At 44.1% G+C, this 20648-nt stretch overlaps 1 protein-coding gene across 1 annotated transcript; it reads left to right on the top strand.

Moving 5' to 3' along the window:
- Nucleotides 1-1631: 1631 nt before the first annotated feature.
- Nucleotides 1632-20524, top strand: TMEM179 (transmembrane protein 179). The gene is made up of 4 exons (XM_075193356.1): nt 1632-2197; nt 11577-11714; nt 13365-13443; nt 17027-20524. Exons 1-4 carry the CDS (start codon nt 1830-1832, stop codon nt 17204-17206), a joined length of 765 nt encoding a protein of 254 aa, XP_075049457.1. The 5' UTR covers nt 1632-1829; the 3' UTR covers nt 17207-20524.
- Nucleotides 20525-20648: the final 124 nt, after the last annotated feature.

Below are 20648 nucleotides of genomic sequence, written 5' to 3'. Positions count from 1 at the left end.
ATATTAACTTTCAGTATTACACAAAAAGGGGATTCACAGTGGTTACTGTACTCTGTGTTCATTTGCATCAGTATTGCTTTATTAGACATTGTGCATTAACTTGCCTTGTCTAAAGACTATAATCTGCTTCAGTATAACTTCAAGAGATACTGTAATACTTCAACAGATGTTGTTTATAGCAGTGACGCAACAAAAGACCATTAAACTTCTGCAATTCATTGCACCAATTACTTATTCCTGCATTATTTCAGTGTTTATGCATTTTCTTTTTGCTCTTGATTCTGCAATAAACTCCATAATGATTTTCACTACAACACAACTTTGCAGTTCTTGTGTATAACTGGTATGAAGAAGAGCGCCTCTGAATGCATGCTACATCAAACCTTGAAGTGGATGGGCTATAGCAGCAGAAGACCACTCAGTCTGTCCAGTCCCATTCAGTAGAGATGCATAGAGTACTTTTATTAACACAAGATATGAAGCTTTAGAAATCACAATTATACCTTCTACCTGAAAGGAGCAAATGCAGGATTTGTAGAAAGGGGTTTCCATGCCACACCGCCAGTGGGCGTGGCCAGCATGCTTCAGGGCGTTGCTATAATTTTAGACTGTGCTTGGCTGCTCTCCAACTCTTCCTATCCCCATCATATACATGGGCAATGCTGTGTGCCCTACTGTTAGGGGCACACAGCTCTCCCTTTTCGAGCAGAGTCGTGTGAAGCGAGACGTACCTCCCAACTGTCCCTACAATCAGGACAAAGTCCTGACTGAGTGTGTCAGAACAGTTGACAGACTGTACTGCTCTCTCCTATCTGTTCTTGCTGCTTTAAATACTTGTTAGGGAGAGATGGCTGTGAACAGTGCAGACAGAAACGATCTGCACTCTAGCTGCAAAGTGGCTGGTCCCGGGGCAGGGTCCAGCCACCTCAAGCATACAGTACCCCCGGAGAGAGGGTAGTTTCCAGGCACTATGAAAGCCCCCCCCCCTCGGTTTGCCCATGACCTGCACGTCTCAATTTGAACACTTTTTTTTCTCAGTTGTTAAAACCATAACAAGTCTAAGCATCTCATGGTATAAAATATTAAACATTGCTATTTTGTTGAAATATTGTGACCCTTTCTGCATCAGGAAGATTACAGTTTTAGTTATGGAAAGGTTATTATAATATTATTTGTTGTACTGTTGAGTTACAACTGTAGTCTCTGTGAAATGTAGATAAAACTAAGACAAAAATGGAATGCATGTTACAGTAAGATTCATTCCTCATAACTGTTCCCAACTTCACTTTTAATTCTGCAATATTCTCCGACACCTTTGATAGGGGAGCAACTGTGAAAGGATGTACATGGCAAGACAGTTTGAAAAGTATCTGCAGAAACTAAACCTATATTGTAGAATGCATATACATGTATTTAAATAAAATACTTAATAGGAAATGAAAAGCACCAACTGCTAAAACGTTGCTATCCTTAATATTTAACAATTTCTCGGCTTTTATGCACCAAACAGATACACATATTTCTTATTTAAATATGAATATTTTTTAAATGCACAGAAAAAATAGTGTGGATGGGGCAATATTAAGTGTTTTGTCATTTATTTCGATTCTTAAAGGACAGAGCAGTGGTTCACAGTGTAAACTATCGTGGCGCTGTCTATGGTGCTGAAATCCCTTCTGCGTAACAAATCCATCTTCCATCTGCCATCTGCATCTCACCACACTGCTGGCACATCACTATCTTCCCCCAGCTATTTGGGTCACAGGGATGCTCCTTGCAGGGGACGTAGGAGGACCATATTGAGGGATGTATGACGCTGCTTCTATCTCATGCACCATCAGCATCTCCCCGGCGCACCTTTGGCTTTTGGCGCAGCCTCAATGCGCAGACTGAAGATGGCGATGAATAATTTTCTCTTCGCCCAATGCATCTTATATTTCCTGGCCTTTCTGTTCAGCTTCATCGCCGTGGTCCCCCTATCCGAGAACAGCGCCGACTTCCACGGGAAATGCCTCCTGTTCACCGAAGGGATGTGGCTGAGTGGGAACGTCACCCTGGAGAGGGAGCACTTCACGGTGGACGAGTGGGGGCCGGAGTCCGCCTGCAGGTTCAGCGTGATCATCGGGGTCCTGTCCTTGTTGGCCTCGGCCGTGCAGGCCTGGAGGACATTGTTTTTCCTCTGCAAGGGCCATGAGGAGTGAGTACCACACATGGCCTTATTGGGCTGGGGATGGAAGGGACGGTAGCGCTAATATTGGGACTCATTAGCCTGTGCGCAATCAGCCATTCTGTGTATAAAGCACCACATGTGTACAAGACACTACCCTGAACAAATAACACATCATTAGACATGCTAATGTTTAGCACATATATATAATAGAGTCATTAATGCCACTGTGGGCACGTGATTGTTGCATTTATTAGTTTATTAGCATGACTCAAATGATCCACAGTCTAGTATATTGCACAGGTATATTTAGCAACCTTTAGTCATTTATGATTTTAACACTTTCAAGATCACATGTCCTTCTGGGACTAAACCAGTTTCACTTTAACTTGCATCATATCTCAAGTTCACTGGAAATAACAGTTTTCGTTTTGTAGTCTATCCAAGTGAAGTTTAGTTTTTTCATGATAAACTGTTCTTCCCTATGGTAGGGTGTTGGTATATAAATTCTTTTTAAAAAAATAAAAATATATCATTTGTATATGAAAGTAAAATGAGTAAAAATAGAGAAATAAAAACAACTGGCTATTAAATGCATTATTTATGACCTTGAAAAATGATAGGGTTCTTACTGGTATTAGCAATCAGCATGTATATATTATAGCTGCAGGTAGCAGCCATTATCCATACGTCTGAGCAACAAGGGAATATCCCTTATTAATAATAATAATTAATTTGAGACTGAATAAAGGTAAATTGAAGCTTTGCACATCAAAACATGATGGTGCTCATTTATACTTAATTAACACAAATGTTTTTGGATAAATGCAGACTTTCTTAAATGGTCCTTGAAGTAATATGAACATTGATGCAGTAATAGAAATAATTATAAATATACCTTTATAAATTAAGGTTAAGATATAAGTAGACAGGAAATAACTAATGTAAAGATGTCAACTTATTTCTTGATATCCGAGTTATATTGATGTAATTATTTCTTTTACACTATAGTCCTTTTAAATCACATATTGATTAATTACAGTCTACAGAAATCAATCCGTATCGGAGGTCTAACTTAGACGGCAACAGCAACACCACCACCGGGAAAAATAGCCAAATAACCATATGATTATTTTCTGTCTTAGTGATACAAACCACACAACAACACTAGTTTCTACTAATCAATAAAAATATAAAGAGAAATTTGGTTCTGTGCACACACATGTTGCAATTAAAATTTAGAGAAAAATGAAATAAAAACAAACTATTCTTATAAATAAGGCATTTGCCTTTAAAAATGATGTGTGCAAGCATATGTTTTGTGGAAGGATCTTGTACGTTTGTAATACATTTTTAATTTGATTATTGGTTTTAGCCGAGAGTGACCATGTGACCAGGTAAACTAAGTTTAGAAGAAGATAACTATACCTATAGAACAAAAGAACAAAACTACCCAGGGTCAAACGCAGGATTTGTAGAGGGGAGGTTTCCACACCACGCCACCAGTGGGCGTGACCAGCATGCATGGGGGCGTGGCTATAATTTTAGACAGTGCTTGGCTGCTCTCCAACTCATCCAATCCCCATAATATACATGGGCAATGCTGTATGCACTACTGTTAGGTGCATGCAACTCTCCCTTTTCAAGCAGAGCCGTGTGAAGCTGGGGCAGGGTCCAGCCACCTCAATTATACAGTGCCTCAGGCTTGGAGGGGGTTTCCAGGCAGGGCCATCTTAACAACATTATGGGCCCCCAGGCAAAGCAGTGCACCGGGGCCCCTATATATAGATATAGATATATAGGTGTATAGAGATACAGATATAGATATATAGAGATAGAGATAGATAGATGTACTTGCTCAGTGACCCTTGAAGGTTATTTTTGCAGTTTTTTTTTATTTTGCAGGATTATTTATTCTCATTAAGAGCCGTGCCTATGGGGCCCCCTTGCCCGTGGGGCCCCCGGGCAGCTGCCCAGTGTGCCCAATGGAAAAGATGGCCCTGTTTCCAGGCACTAGGAAACCCCCCATCGGTTTGTCTATGCTACCTTATATGAAAGAGCTACTAGCAATGTTCACGCACCCATATATATGTATATACATGTTAACATATATTGGCAGGAGATTAAAAATTAAGGGTCATTTATGAAATTGCAAAAACACAGTGCAATGGTTTTTTGTGATGTCACATTCCTACGTTTCAAAATTGACCTATATTGTACGGAAAGTGTACGGGTTTGCAGACTAAGAAGGTGGTGTCTGGGGGGGGTTTACACTGGGAGGAGTTAGATGGATAAGAGATAATCAATATTAGTTGTACTTTCCAATGGAAACATTTTCCACACTCCATCTGCACTTTTTTGGGAAAGCACGTTTGTAGGCAACCTTTCACCAATGTAGTAAAAGCACTCAAGCAGACTGAAAATAAATATAAAATAAAGAGAGTCCTGGGGGTAAATGTATCAAGCTGCGAGTTTTCAGCGGGTTTGAAAAGTGGAGATGTTGCCTATAGCAACCAATCAGATTCTAGTTATCATTTTGTAGAATGTACTAAAGAAATGAAAGCTAGAATCTGATTGGTTGCTATAGGCAACATCTCCACTTTCTAACCCGCTGGAAACTTGCAGCTTGATACATTTACCCCTTGATGTTACCCAACTCTCATGATTAATTTAGGATATTAATGAAATTAACAGTATTTTAGGAGAACCATTTAAATTAATAAAAGGAATGGTTCTAATTAGTTGTAGGTCAGATTTTGTAGTTATGTCTTTACTGTTTCCACTCTATACATTTTATGGAATATCAGCAAAGAATGGGAAGTGAGTGCGCACCTTAAAATGCAGTTGGTGGTAAATTCCGCACATTTCTAGGTTTTGAAAATGACAAAGAATCTTTTACTCTTTGTTATTCAGATATGAAAGAGGCCCACTGTATGTGTCCTTTAGCAGATTTAAAGCAGCAGCTAGGACAGCCCGGCTATGTGACGTCAGCAGCTAAGACAGCCCCCAGCTATGTGACGTCAGCAGCTAAGACAGCCCGGCTATGTGACGTCAGCAGCTAGGATAGCCCCCAGCTATGTGACGTCAGCAGCTAGGACAGCCCGGCTTTGTGACGTCAGCAGCTAGGACACCCCGGCTATGTGACGTCAGCAGCTAGGACAGCCCCCGGCTATGTGACGTCAGCAGCTAGGACAGCCCCCAGCTATGTGACGTCAGCAGCTAGGACAGCCCGGCTATGTGACGTCAGCAGCTAGGACAGCCCGGCTATGTGACGTCAGCAGCTAGGACAGCCCCCGGCTATGTGACGTCAGCAGCTAGGGCAGCCCCCGGCTATGTGACGTCAGCAGCTAGGACAGCCCGGCTATGTGACGTCAGCAGCTAGGACAGCCCGGCTATGTGACATCAGCAGCTAGGACAGCCCGGCTATGTGACATCAGCAGCTAGGACAGCCAGCGATGTGACGTCAGCAGCTAGGACAGCCCCCAGCTATGTGACGTCAGCAGCTAGGACAGCCCCCAGCTATGTGACGTCAGCAGCTAGGACAGCCCCCAGCTATGTGACGTCAGCAGCTAGGACAGCCCCCAGCTATGTGACGTCAGCAGCTAGGACAGCCCGGCTATGTGACGTCAGCAGCTAGGAGAGCCCCCAGCTATGTGACGTCAGCAGCTAGGAGAGCCCCCAGCTATGTGACGTCAGCAGCTAGGAGAGCCCCCAGCTATGTGACGTCAGCAGCTAGGACAGCCCGGCTATGTGACGTCAGCAGCTAGGACAGCCCGGCTATGTGACGTCAGCAGCTAGGACAGCCCGGCTATGTGACGTCAGCAGCTAGGACAGCCCGGCTATGTGACGTCAGCAGCTAGGACAGCCCGGCTATGTGACGTCAGCAGCTAGGACAGCCCAGCGATGTGACATCAGCAGCTAGGACAGCCCAGCGATGTGACGTCAGCAGCTAGGACAGCCCGGCTATGTGACGTCAGCAGCTAGGACAGCCCGGCTATGTGACGTCAGCAGCTAGGACAGCCCCCAGCTATGTGACGTCAGCAGCTAGGAGAGCCCCCAGCTATGTGACGTCAGCAGCTAGGAGAGCCCCCAGCTATGTGACGTCAGCAGCTAGGACAGCCCGGCTATGTGACGTCAGCAGCTAGGACAGCCCGGCTATGTGACGTCAGCAGCTAGGACAGCCCGGCTATGTGACGTCAGCAGCTAGGACAGCCCGGCTATGTGACGTCAGCAGCTAGGACAGCCCGGCTATGTGACGTCAGCAGCTAGGACAGCCCAGCGATGTGACGTCAGCAGCTAGGACAGCCCGGCTATGTGACGTCAGCAGCTAGGACAGCCCCCAGCTATGTGACGTCAGCAGCTAGGAGAGCCCCCAGCTATGTGACGTCAGCAGCTAGGACAGCCCAGCTATGTGACGTCAGCAGCTAGGACAGCCCAGCTATGTGACGTCAGCAGCTAGGACAGCCCGGCTATGTGACGTCAGCAGCTAGGACAGCCCCCAGCTATGTGACGTCAGCAGCTAGGACAGCCCCCAGCTATGTGACGTCAGCAGCTAGGACAGCCCGGCTATGTGACATCAGCAGCTAGGACAGCCAGCGATGTGACGTCAGCAGCTAGGAGAGCCCCCGGCTATGTGACATCAGCAGCTAGGACAGCCCGGCTATGTGACGTCAGCAGCTAGGACAGCCCAGCTATGTGACGTCAGCAGCTAGGACAGCCCGGCTATGTGACGTCAGCAGCTAGGACAGCCCGGCTATGTGACATCAGCAGCTAGGACAGCCCGGCTATGTGACGTCAGCAGCTAGGACAGCCCGGCTATGTGACATCAGCAGCTAGGACAGCCAGCGATGTGACGTCAGCAGCTAGGACAGCCCCCAGCTATGTGACGTCAGCAGCTAGGACAGCCCCCAGCTATGTGACGTCAGCAGCTAGGACAGCCCCCAGCTATGTGACGTCAGCAGCTAGGACAGCCCCCAGCTATGTGACGTCAGCAGCTAGGACAGCCCGGCTATGTGACGTCAGCAGCTAGGAGAGCCCCCAGCTATGTGACGTCAGCAGCTAGGAGAGCCCCCAGCTATGTGACGTCAGCAGCTAGGAGAGCCCCCAGCTATGTGACGTCAGCAGCTAGGACAGCCCGGCTATGTGACGTCAGCAGCTAGGACAGCCCGGCTATGTGACGTCAGCAGCTAGGACAGCCCGGCTATGTGACGTCAGCAGCTAGGACAGCCCGGCTATGTGACGTCAGCAGCTAGGACAGCCCGGCTATGTGACGTCAGCAGCTAGGACAGCCCAGCGATGTGACATCAGCAGCTAGGACAGCCCAGCGATGTGACGTCAGCAGCTAGGACAGCCCGGCTATGTGACGTCAGCAGCTAGGACAGCCCCCAGCTATGTGACGTCAGCAGCTAGGAGAGCCCCCAGCTATGTGACGTCAGCAGCTAGGACAGCCCAGCTATGTGACGTCAGCAGCTAGGACAGCCCAGCTATGTGACGTCAGCAGCTAGGACAGCCCGGCTATGTGACGTCAGCAGCTAGGACAGCCCCCAGCTATGTGACGTCAGCAGCTAGGACAGCCCCCAGCTATGTGACGTCAGCAGCTAGGACAGCCCGGCTATGTGACATCAGCAGCTAGGACAGCCAGCGATGTGACGTCAGCAGCTAGGAGAGCCCCCGGCTATGTGACATCAGCAGCTAGGACAGCCCGGCTATGTGACGTCAGCAGCTAGGACAGCCCAGCTATGTGACGTCAGCAGCTAGGACAGCCCGGCTATGTGACGTCAGCAGCTAGGACAGCCCGGCTATGTGACATCAGCAGCTAGGACAGCCCGGCTATGTGACGTCAGCAGCTAGGACAGCCCGGCTATGTGACGTCAGCAGCTAGGACAGCCCCCAGCTATGTGACGTCAGCAGCTAGGACAGCCAGCTATGTGACGTCAGCAGCTAGGACAGCCCCCGGCTATGTGACGTCAGCAGCTAGGACAGCCCGGCTATGTGACGTCAGCAGCTAGGACAGCCCGGCTATGTGACGTCAGCAGCTAGGACAGCCCGGCTATGTGACGTCAGCAGCTAGGACAGCCCGGCTATGTGACGTCAGCAGCTAGGACAGCCCAGCGATGTGACGTCAGCAGCTAGGACAGCCCAGCGATGTGACGTCAGCAGCTAGGACAGCCCGGCTATGTGACGTCAGCAGCTAGGACAGCCCCCAGCTATGTGACGTCAGCAGCTAGGACAGCCCGGCTATGTGACGTCAGCAGCTAGGACAGCCCGGCTATGTGACGTCAGCAGCTAGGACAGCGCGGCTATGTGACGTCAGCAGCTAGGACAGCCCAGCGATGTGATGTCAGCAGCTAGGACAGCCCCCAGCTATGTGACGTCAGCAGCTAGGACAGCCCGGCTATGTGACGTCAGCAGCTAGGACAGCCCGGCTATGTGACGTCAGCAGCTAGGACAGCCCGGCTATGTGACGTCAGCAGCTAGGACAGCCCGGCTATGTGTCGTCAGCAGCTAGGACAGCCCCCGGCTATGTGACGTCAGCAGCTAGGACAGCCCGGCTATGTGACGTCAGCAGCTAGGACAGCCCGGCTATGTGACGTCAGCAGCTAGGACAGCCCAGCAGTTTTAGAATGGGGCATCTGGGGAAACCAATAGTTGAGGCCCACCTAGTAACATGCAATATGCAAAGCGGGGTTGGGGTCATGGCCTAATGAAAAATCTACATTAACATTATTCATTTATAGTGAAATATGCAATAATAAATGCAGGCATGTTTTATTTACCATACCTGTAATTGATGAATATCTGTGACCTCCTGATTCCCAGTCTTTGCTGCTCCTGGACTCAGGCTGGTCAAAGCCTCTAATGCAAATTCATTACATTTCCTCGCACTTTAATCTCTCTACCATCTTGATTTGGTTCCTTCTTCAGTTTTCAGTTTTTAGCACCCTTGAGCCCCATATCTCATATCTCATATCTGCCCTTTGTTGCTCCTGCTTCTTTCCTCCACCCCTGCACCCAACTCTCTTTATCTCTTGTCCATCCCCATGACTCATAATGACTCATAATGTATCCCTGGTCTAAGCTTTATTTCTTTGACTGTGCCTTTATCTTGCTTCTCTGCCTTGTAGAGTTGTCTCTTGTTAGTTTGCAGTGCCGACATGGCACATGGTGCTACCAGCTGCTGCGACCTGTGACATCACAGCTTTACAGCTCCGCCCTCAGCCCTCCTGTACAGCTGTTCAGAGGCAGCCAGAGCCAGCATGTTGTTTCTCATTTGGAGGGGGTCCATGTCTGCCACAGCCCTAATTATGGCTCCTCTACTTCTTATAAAGGGGCCTATTTATCACCCATCGTTTTTTTTTGTTGAAACTTTTCAATCCTTAACTTCTTGATAAGGATTGAAAGTTTCCGCCAATGTATCAAGAAAGATCTCAGGGACAGCAGTGCCGATAACCTGCTGTCCCTGAGAAGTTACTCACCTCTTCATCGCAGTCTCTGTGTTGAACTTCACCTCGGGCATGCGCACTAGCATCCTGTACTGCAAGAAGGTGGATCATGTGACAGGGAGGAATCACATGATCCCTCCACACATGCGCTGTCCGGCTCTGCTCTTCAGAGCAGAGCTGACAGGTGCAAAAGATTTCAGTTATGTTAATGTGCGCCAGCTTCAGATGGTGTACATTAACATGTAGGAAAAGAGAAAAATTTCACTAGGCAGAATTTCATACATAGCGGTAATAAGCACTCCCCATACACTGTTATGGGGAGTGTTCAGAAAAAGGAAATAGGAAATGCAAAGCAGCAGATATCTGAGAAATCTGCTGCAATGCTACAACAATACATAGCCATTTTCGGGGATTTAACACGGGGGGAAAGTTTGATAAATAGGCCCCTAAGTGTCTGGTTCCCTAGTATCTCGGTGGGCCAGTACGACACTCCTGCCCAGCTAAGTGATGTCAGCAGTTCAGGTCCATTTCAGAGGTGAGATTGTATCTCAAACTTTGATACTGTATATACGCTATCCTGTGGAGACCTCTTACTACTGCTGAACTGGAATCTCAAGGTGGGACATGCTGTCGCCTTTATAGACAGGAAGTCTGCTGTGCATGGGGAAATATTCTCCTGCCAGGGTCCCAATTTCATCTCAAATCTCTTCAATTCTGAAAAGCTCCTCTAACATTTATATGTATATTCAAAGTAATCAATATCCCTATCCCCCTTACATAAGGCATCTTATATTTTGGGTTTAATGGACCTTAAAAAACTTATCTTATTGCTGGTTCATTTGATCTCTCCATTTTCTGGGGCTTTTTTTGCTACTGGGAGCTAAGTACATCTGAATGTTATATTGACTTTATCATAAGTAAACATTATTTCAGTGGCTGTTCATCACTGTCCTCATATTAATTGGATTCTCCCCAAATATGAATAACACTCTGCACACTGCTCAGTTCCCTCAAACCCACCCGACCCGTCTGCTCTCCTGCTTCATGTTACTGTGCTCTAGGAATAGCTTCCAGTACTCCCCAAATACCACATTGCTGTATATCAGGGGGGCACGAGAGCCCCTTGGAAACGCCGGTCTCCCAATCCAATCTGCAAATTATTTACATGCAGTCCGGGACCTGGAAGCCGAACGAAGCCCAGTGACTGCACGATGGCTGAAATTGTCCTCCAGATCAGTGTTTCTCAAACCCAGTCCTCAGGGACCCCTAACAGTGCAGGTTTTCCAGGTGACAAGTGAAATAATTAGGACCACCTGTGAAACTGTTACAATGTATCAGTCAGTAATGATTACACCTGTGCTCCAGCAAGGAGAAACCTGCACTGTTAAGAAACAGTGCTCTAGATATTGCTAAAAGAAAGTGAACTATCATTATGGGGGTCTTGTACACTGATTGGAAGGTAAATTCGGAGAACCTCTTTAAAAGAAAGGGTTACATGATGACATATATTAAGCTCCCTGCACCAAAGAGAGGATGTGTATTTTAACAGATGCGTAAATGTACTAAAGTCCTTCATAATAAAGTTATCTGTGACATACAGAACAGTGACGGTACATTAATCATCATATTCTTCTCATTCTGTCTGCTACCTGTTTGTGATTGAGCAATGTGATATATAGTTAGAAGACAGTTTACAGTGTATGATTTAAAATCTCATTAAGTAGAAAAAAAATAAAGGGGTTTAAGTGACAAGGATAATGAGACAAGAGAAGAGTAATCTCATGTCTTCCCATCTCTCCTCGGTTAATCTCATGTCTTCCCATCTCTCCTCGGTGTTATTAATTAAAGCCTCAGTCTTAGGAGACTACTTATTTCTGCTCTACGCTGCCTGTACGCTGTTTGCAGCATCTGCTGACGCTGTTCTTCCTGCTTCTTATTAGTGATATTGTCATTCTGTTTTATTGCAGCTCCTTCTTTTATGCCTTCCTGAACCTGCTGATCAGCTCCTTCGTGGTCTTCGTTACCTTCATCGCCAGCACCATCGTCAGCGTTGGGTTTAACATGTGGTGCGATGCCATTACGGAGAAAGGAAGTCTGCCTAACAGGTCGGTGGGCGAGATTTACGTCCTTCTCTACCGGGAGGTTCAAATGGACCACATCGCACTGTTTTCTGTGTAATATTCCAGACCACTGAGCATTATCCAAGCATCCATGGCTATTGTCACAATCTATTAGTTCTAAGTGGGTTTTATATGAAGATATTACCTCTTACAAGTTTGGTTGGAGCTGTGACAAATCCAGGACTTTTTTTTTAAATATCTTAAATGCAAGCGATCAAACAGCATTTTACCCGTGGTATTATAGAGGATAATTCCATCATTTGTTGGTTGGAAATAAATGTCCTGATATGATAAATTAAACTGTATTTACACGGAGAACGTAGTTATCATATAAATAAGTTCATACTTGCCAACTCTTTACTCTGTCCCTCCGGTAATCCTAGAGGAGAGGTGAAGTGTTAGGACAGAAGGGGACAGGGCACTGTAAATTGCGTCATTTTGGCCCCGCGATGCAATGACATGAAAGTGTAATTTTGCAGCGGTGGGGGATGTGTGCCAAAATAACGCAATTCACCCCAAATTGCGCCATGGAGGCTCCCATCCTGCTCACTGCACTAGGGAAAATGGCCTGCTCTCCCGGGAACCCTAGAGACCTACCCGGAATTCTGAATTCTCCCGGACATTCCGGGAGAATGGGCAAGTATGAATAAGTTATATGTTAAGTTCATGATAATAGGTCTTCCAGTTGGATTTATCATAAACACAGAGATGTGCCTGTTCATTCTGTAGATGTGTTTCGTTATTCTATAGTATCTATGGTCATTCTATAGATCTAACTTTAATTTAAAAACAACTGTTTTTTATAGGTTAAGCAGGATAATTTGCAAAGCATTTCTTTTTCTGATATTTATCACACACCCCTGTGGGAATTCAGTAGAAGCATCACAGGTAAAATGCTAGGTTTTTGTATTTTCTGAACCCAGAATCTGATCACAACACTCCTTTAAAACTTGGCCAAAATATAGAAATAAAAAAGTGTCCCACTCCATGATCCTCCAGGTCTGTAGTTTTCCATAATCAGATAATCACAAGAAAAGTCATTCCTGTTTAGAAATAAATGAGATACAGTGTATCTGATTCATTTTCGGACGTAAGTCATTTTCGTGGCGTATTTTGTGCGACAAACTCTGTGCATGCGCATCTTATATACAGTACGCATTAAGAACATCCTAATTAATGTATTTAATCTAAAAAAATATATAAGTATTTTTGTTGATGATTATAGTATTAGGAGTTGTAAATTTATTTTCTAAAAATGTTTTGGGGCATGCGTTTATATTGCACATATGTATGTAGGTATCCTGCAGTCTGTCTGTCTACGTACAGCGATAAATGTATAGCCAGATTCACAGGGAAGGGTATCTTGAGATCCGCCTGGATTTGAATACAGGCGTACATGCCTACAAGCCAGCTGTGGTTTTTTTTTTAAAAGCGAGTTGCGTTCACTTGGTGTTCGATGATGAATCACGACCTGTAAGTCTAACTTATAAATCGTGCGGCTGTTTGCCATAACGCATGCAAAAAAATATTTCTAATGTCTCTGATTTTAAAAATCACCACTAGGCATTCATCGTTCTGCAAATCACAACATATTTTGATTATATCTAATCTTGATTTTGTTGTATCTGTTTGAAGCTGTGAAGAACTCCAGGATAAAGATCTGGAGCTTAACGTAGAAAACTCCTCCTTCTACGATCAGTTTGCTATCGCACAGGTAAGAGGTGGGGTCTTATTAAAGATTGTCTATTTTTAGGTTTAGGAAAAACTATGACCCATCTGACTGCCTTTAAACACCATGCAAATTCCACCTATTTACTTTGCTTAGTTTTACTTTACTAGAATATTCATTGTCCATTACTTTGCATTGTAATTTCTTATGTAACTGTAACACCGTCTTTCTCACAGTCCCCGAGCAAGTGGGTGTTTTGTTTAAATAATGTGCGTGTCTGGCAGAGTAGAATATCCTCTCACCTTTAATATCTATTAGCGCAATGCCTCCACCTTGGTCAAATTTAGTAGGGTAATGTCCTTTGTCAGTGACACCAGAGGGAGACCAAGTAACCCCCTGCCCCTACTTCAATACCGCGGGCACACGATAAAAGCAATGGCAATACTACATGATGGGTTTTGAAAGCCATGCGGCACATTTATTGTTTACAGCAGACCTTCAGAAGTTTGACTTTTATTACAAAATCTAAAGCCTTATAAAGAATATCTACTATAATCTATTCCTAAGAGTTACTCTAACCAGCAGACTTGCATAAAATAAGTTTCAGCCACGCTGTCTTGTTGCTTCCACCTCTGCCAAATGTTGTAGCCAATTTGTATGCCCTGACTCCCTCAGCTGGAGTTGTTTAGCATAATTTATATTCCTGTGTTCAGTGCTTACGGGGACTTGTATTTTTTCCCCCCTCCTTCTTGAATCCATTGCGCTTGCGCGGCCGCTCGCATCCGCCAGCTCTACAATATATTTTCACATCTCATCTTACACATATTTGCTGTTATCAGAAATGTCCGCACTCACGGTCAAACTCTACTAGATCTCTAAATTGGTTAAATATTATTCTAGGATTGATTGATCATGTTCCCGACCTTGGGAGAACAGCCTGTTCTTGAGAGCTTCATCTCATTTACCCAATTTAAATGCAAATAGCCCTTATAAAGGATGCACCATTGATTTTATAAGAACTCTCTTCCTAGTGTCACATGATTGACACTGAAGGATACCTGCTAGCGTTGGCACGGCTCTAGAGGGAGGTGCGGAGTCTAACGCGACTCTGGTCTTCTCCAGGGACCCCCGCAAGGGAGTATGGGTTTCGCTGTGGGAGACGCGCAGGTCGCAGTCCTCCAACTGAGCCACCAGCGAGATCATGGTGGGTAGAGGGTAGTCAGCCAGGGCAAGTCGGTAATGTGCGGATAGTTATTCAAACTGCATATATTGTGTGTGTGTATATATATATATATATATATATATATATATATATATATATATATATCCATCCATCAGGCGCGGGCTGGCAAGATGCAGCCCGGGGGGTGCACAGGCGGCCGCATCACATGACACGTGACGCGGCCACATCGCATGTCATTTGACGCGCCCGTCTGTGCGCTGAGGTGGGCGCGCCACATGACGGACGCCGGTAATAATTAGGTTATAGTGCAGCCGGGGGTGGGGAGGGGGAGCTGGGTGGCCGGTCCTAACAATGGATAAACTGAGCGGCCCGGGGGACCGATGCCCCCCGGGCCAACCCACCCCTGATATCTATAATGTATCAATGTAGGTAAAATATTGATCGCCCCTAAAACTGAACATTCAGGTAAGTAGAATACCATTTACCTGGGGTTGGCTGTTCTATGAGATTCACCTGGGCTCCAGGTGTCTGTTGTGTTCCAGCATTGATCTCCTCGCTTCTGCCAGGGTTTTCATACCATATAGAGAGCATCACTGAACCATGGCAGACATTGGACAACCTCCTGGATCATGTTGAATTTCGGACCTCATGTAAGGAAATAATAATTTATAAGTTATGGAGCTCCATGTAGAATTTAATTAATTTTAATTTTTTTGGGTTCATGATTTCAAGGTTATTGTTTTATTAAGCTCTCCAGGGACCTTGAAGTGATTACCCTATCCTAATAATTCCTTTGCTCATATATATTGGCGTATTATGCAAACCATCTCATGCAAATCTCATACTTCGTAACCAGGAGAATGTAATTTACTTTAACCCATCGGTGACCGTCATACAATTACATTTGTAGCTGGAAAGTCTCATGGTAAAAAAAATATATATTTATATTAGAAAGTCACTGAATGGGGTTTGTTTATTTTACTGTCGTTATTAGACAATATTACTATATTTTATTCCTCTATTAACTTTCTCAGCTGTGTTTAGTACAATATTTTATTTTAGTACAATAATGTATCACACTTTTTCTACTGAAGTGAATTGAAAAAAAGGTTTGAAGTCCAATTTCGTATTTCGCAACATCGTGGTTGCTGTGGAATCTATTATAGCAGAAGCAGAAATAGAATATTAGATTTTTCTTTACATTAAGTTAATTTGAAAGTTGTAATTAATTTCCCATGCCAATATGTATTTAAGATCTTCTTAGAAAAACAATGTGGTAGATTTACTAATACTTCTTAAAAAGGAAAAGTGGAGATAGGTATTGCCAATTTCAACCAATTGAATTTTAGCTATCATTTTCTGGAATGTAGTAGATAACTGATAGCTGGAATCTGATTGGTTGCTATGGGCAACACCTCCACTATCCCTTTTTTAGAAGTTTTAGTAAATCTACCCAAAACTTTTCCATGCTACTTACTAATTTATTTCACACGTTCCATTCACAGGACAATACCTACTGCTTCTCTTCTTCATCCCTTTCTTCCTCCCTCTTATACCCCTTTGACATTGCCAACATGGCAAAATCTCGGCTACATGAACCCCGAAATTGCTGGGCGACAGAGCCGCCCACCCCGGCAAACTCCCAGGTCGACCGAGTTCACACTGAACCCGGGTCTGCCCTAGCCTGCAAAATAAAAATAATAACAAAAAAAAAAAAAAAAACAATGAAAAAATGTCCACTTACCATTCAATAAACTGAATGTCCAGCAGCTGCAGGAATAAATGATGTCACTTCTAATAGCCATGGTTAAAATTATGCTTTTAAAGCGGCAATAGTGGACCTGCCACCTGTATAATGTAATCCAGAAGTAGGGTCCGCCTTAAAAGCATGATTTTCACCCTGGCTATTAGAAGTGATGTAATTTATTCCTGTAGCTGCTGGACATTCAGCGTGAGGAAAAACTACCTGTCTATTTAATGGTAAGGGGACATTTTTTCATTCTTTTTTTTATTATTCATTTATTTTTATTTTTTTTTACTTTTTAACACTTGGCGTTGAGACCCGGGTTGAAAAACCCGGGTCTCACTGTTCTGACTGGCATCTACCCGGGTCGGACCCAGGAATAACACTGCAAAAGACCCGGTTCTAATTCCTGTGTCATCCAACCCATGTAGATGCAGGAGACTCGTTCACATTGACCCTAGACCCGGGTCGCCTGGGCTCGCCCCGGCAATAACCCGAGTTTTTCAGCCAGTGTGAACGGGGTATTAGTTATCTCAGCCAGAGATTATACCACTCACAGTACAGACAGCTTCTCCCTGCATCACTCACAGGGATGTATATTTAGTTTTTCACTATACATGTAGAGTCCTTTGAAAAACTGAGGTATTAACATGCCTAACACATAATGAATAATAGGTATACTATCCGTCTTCTCTTCCCAGTTTGGACTATGGGCTGCTTGGTTGGCGTGGCTGGGTATTACAACCCTTGCCTTCTTGAAGGTTTACCACAACTACAGACAGGAAGACCTGCTGGACAGTCTGATTCAAGAAAAAGAGCTCCTGATCGGAAGGTCTCCTTCACAAAGCTCTCTACACGAAGAGAAAAGCGGCATGATTTAATATAGTTGCCAGATTTGTGTTTTAGAGGATTGATTCCCCGACATTGCTTAACCTCTTCTCAGTTAACCTAAGAAACAATTGGTATGATTATTTCCTTATTTTCTAGGGGTGAGCTGGCATTTTGGCCCAAGACCCTCGTGGGCATTCTGGCCCCTGAGAAAACATGTCAGCCAAATTCTTCAACTCATATCAGCTGTGAGTGAAGACAGTAGGGGTCATTACATCCCTGCTTACCTCACAAGCCCAGACATTGTAATGGTTTTATTCAAGCTAAAAATACAATGCTCTGTTTTTGATAATGGAATAGGATCAATCTATTTCTCTTGTAAGAAATAAACAACTAGTTCTGAGGCAAATGTGTATGCAAAGTAATATACTGAATCCGATTCAAGCACTGGCGTGCCTTTTTGCCATAAGAAATTTGGTGGACTTGTTTATCATTCTTAAAATATCCAGCAATTATGAATGTGCTGATTTATTAGCAGTAATTTAGTGTGCCCATTTCCTGCACACATTAGAGGCGGCCATTTTGGGTGCTACACCAGCACTCATGAAAATGTCGTCACTCTGTAGGGAGTGACATCGCAGAGGCAGGAGGCTGCCCTCTCGTGGATATGGCTGCCGCTCTCAAAATGGCTTCCTCGACTGTGTGTAGGTGGTAAGAACACTTCCATGCAATATAATGTTTATTTATCAGCTTTAACTGTACTTGGCTTGAGGCTATACAGTGTAGTACAACGCACTTTAACATGTATAGTGTAATTATCTAAGAGCAGTGCAAGGCATAATAGCATGTTTACCCGTGTGCTTGAGCCTGCCCCCGAGCACACTGTATTCTCATTACTGTATGCTCAATTAGATGTGGCTGTTCAAGATTATATAAGGCTACCCTATGTCCATTTACTCAAATGACCAGTGGCTTAGATTAAAATTAAAAAAACCAAAACAAAAACATAAACAAAAATCAGTGGAAACAAGCAGTGAATAACTATAGGACTATGGGCCCTGGGGCATGTTGTGGGCTTGTAGACTCCCCTCCCCTGCTTCCTCAGGGGAGGGGAGTCTACAAGCCCTGATACAGCCCCTCCCATGTTTCTGTCTGGTCTTCCTGCCTCCTGTGTCCTGGTGACATCACTCTGAATTCTGTGTGCACCTATCGCAGTGCTCGGAGCCAAGTCACATGGTTCCAGGCCACAGCACTGGAGCCCCCGACTATCATTATTGCCATATCCGTAAAATGGAACTATGAGACAGGGACCTCAGGGCCGATTTGGGTCCCAGGATCTGTTTCCTTTGTGACCTCTCTGCAACCATGTCCATAACCAGATACTTTATACAGGCCAATCTCTGAAAGAATTACCCCATGTGAATTAATTGCTTATACTTCTGTACAATATCATCAATTATTTTTAGAGTCAACAATTCTGCAGCGCTGTACAGAGAAATTTGTCCTTCACATCAGTCTGAATTTCTTAACACACACTAGTGTTAATTTTAAACTCCACACAGATAAGGCCATGGTCGGGAATTGAACTCATGACCTCAGTGCTGTGAGGCAGAAGTGCTAACCACTGAGCCACTGTGCATTTCTGAGCACCTAGCGTAACAACTGCTAATGACATCAATTACACAGAATCACAAATGTTCTTGCACCCCCTTAGTAAATTACCCTAACAGTATTCAGTATGCTATATTTGCATTAGTGTATTCAATTTTTCATGTGGTAATAGCAGTGTCTAGTAGCCATACATTTTCCATTTCTAAAAAGATGTACATGGTAATCATTTAGGTGACAGAGATGTTGTGAATAATATATAAGCTTACATGAATATAGCATGGAAAATAACTATAAAAGTTGAATGGACTGTGTAATAACAGACTCTTAATAACGTAATAGCAGGGCAAATTTCTTATAGAGAGTACTTTTATTGTTTTGTGTCTGTGGACACAAGAGTGTTGATGTTTGCTATCAATAAATGTTTTATGCTGGTGGATTGAAACAGATATAATGATTTTAAATTGTGTTTCATAATCCCATTTCCAAAGGTGTCTGTACTACCGAGGTCTCCCTTTCCCTACAACTATATCCTCTGTATGCAAATCTTTACAGATCGTCCGTCTCATTAGATGGTTCTAAAATGGGTTCTTACCAGGCTGATCACAAGTAAATGGAATGCAGACCAGATACATTACATACACAGGCAGATGGACCAGGAAATTGGTGATGGTCAGGGGCGCACGCAGGGGGGGTTTCTGGTTCTCCAGAAACCCCTCCCCTCCACGAAGAACGGGGGCTAAACAGTGCCCCTACATAGCGGCACTGTACTGTATTGTAGTACAATACAGCACCGGACGCTGTAGACGCGGACGCTTCTTTACCAGCACCGAGGCTGCTGTATAATACAGTGCCGCCGAAATGGAGCTCTCTCTCTCTATTTTTTTTTCGTGGGAGAAGCCCCTCCTTAAAAATCCTGCGTGCGCCCGTGATGGTGAAAATTGAAATTTCAGTACTGAATACAGGTTCTGATTGTCTCTATTGTTATACGTTTGTTTAGTATTTGTGTTGCTGCTGCAGTAAACTTATTGAGCTTAATTATTTTATGTGCATCAATTATGTTGTTATTTTTGGCTGTTACATGTATTTGAGTATGGTTGCATGGTATATGGCAACAGTTGGTATACTGCAATATCAATTTTTCAACAAATTGTGAACATAGGGGACATTTAATCCCAGACCTCAGATATTGCTAAACAGGGTCGGATATGAAGGGAAAGCCACCATGTGGTAGATCATATACAAAAGATACTTTCCATTTTGTGATTTTATTTTTGTACCTCTTTGACTTCCTTCAAGAACAGGGGGCAAATAGCATTAGATTTACTCAACCTTCAAAAAGGGAAAAGTGGGGGTGTCGCCCATAGCAGCCAATCAGATTCCACCTATCATTTTCTAGAATGTAATAGATGAATGATAGCTAGAATCTGATTGGTTGCTATGGGCAATACCTCCCCTTTTGTTTTTAGACTGGAGGATAATGGGAGCTGATCCACCAGAAATTGTAAGTATTTCCCGATTTCTCCATATTTTTACCACATGGGGGCAGGGAGGTCCAGAGAGGTTAATACAGATATACATATTGTTTTCCTTTAACATCATGTGCATTTTTCCTATAAAAATACATGCAATTATTTATGTTTGAAGGCCCGGTCCCATTTGGTGTTAGTAGTGATATATGTGCTATGATACATAGGCTACTGAGATAGGAAATGCATTTGACAAAATGTAAATTAAATTTAAGAAAACTGCTTAGATACAGATTAGTACATAAAGCATAAACAGACACCATTACTGTATATATCTTTGTTGACATTTGTCGCTTTCATGTATTAAAATTGGACTGGATGTGTAAACGCATGTTGTTAATGTTTCTGAAGCAAATCG

The sequence above is a fragment of the Mixophyes fleayi genome, chromosome 12 (genome assembly GCF_038048845.1).
Source record: "Mixophyes fleayi isolate aMixFle1 chromosome 12, aMixFle1.hap1, whole genome shotgun sequence".
In the NCBI taxonomy this organism is placed as follows: Eukaryota; Metazoa; Chordata; class Amphibia; order Anura; family Limnodynastidae; genus Mixophyes; species Mixophyes fleayi.
Note: the sequence above shows the minus strand (reverse complement) of the source record. Positions and strands in the feature narration are given on the sequence as shown.

Excerpts from the sequence above, each read along its gene's own strand:
- TMEM179 (XM_075193356.1), top strand. The coding sequence starts at position 1,830 with ATGCACCATCAGCATCTCCCCGGCGCACCTTTGGCTTTTGGCGCAGCC. Across the intron at positions 2,198-11,576 it reads CTCTGCAAGGGCCATGAGGA|CTCCTTCTTTTATGCCTTCC; the intron begins GTGAGTACCACA and ends GTTTTATTGCAG. Across the intron at positions 13,444-17,026 it reads ATCAGTTTGCTATCGCACAG|TTTGGACTATGGGCTGCTTG; the intron begins GTAAGAGGTGGG and ends TTCTCTTCCCAG.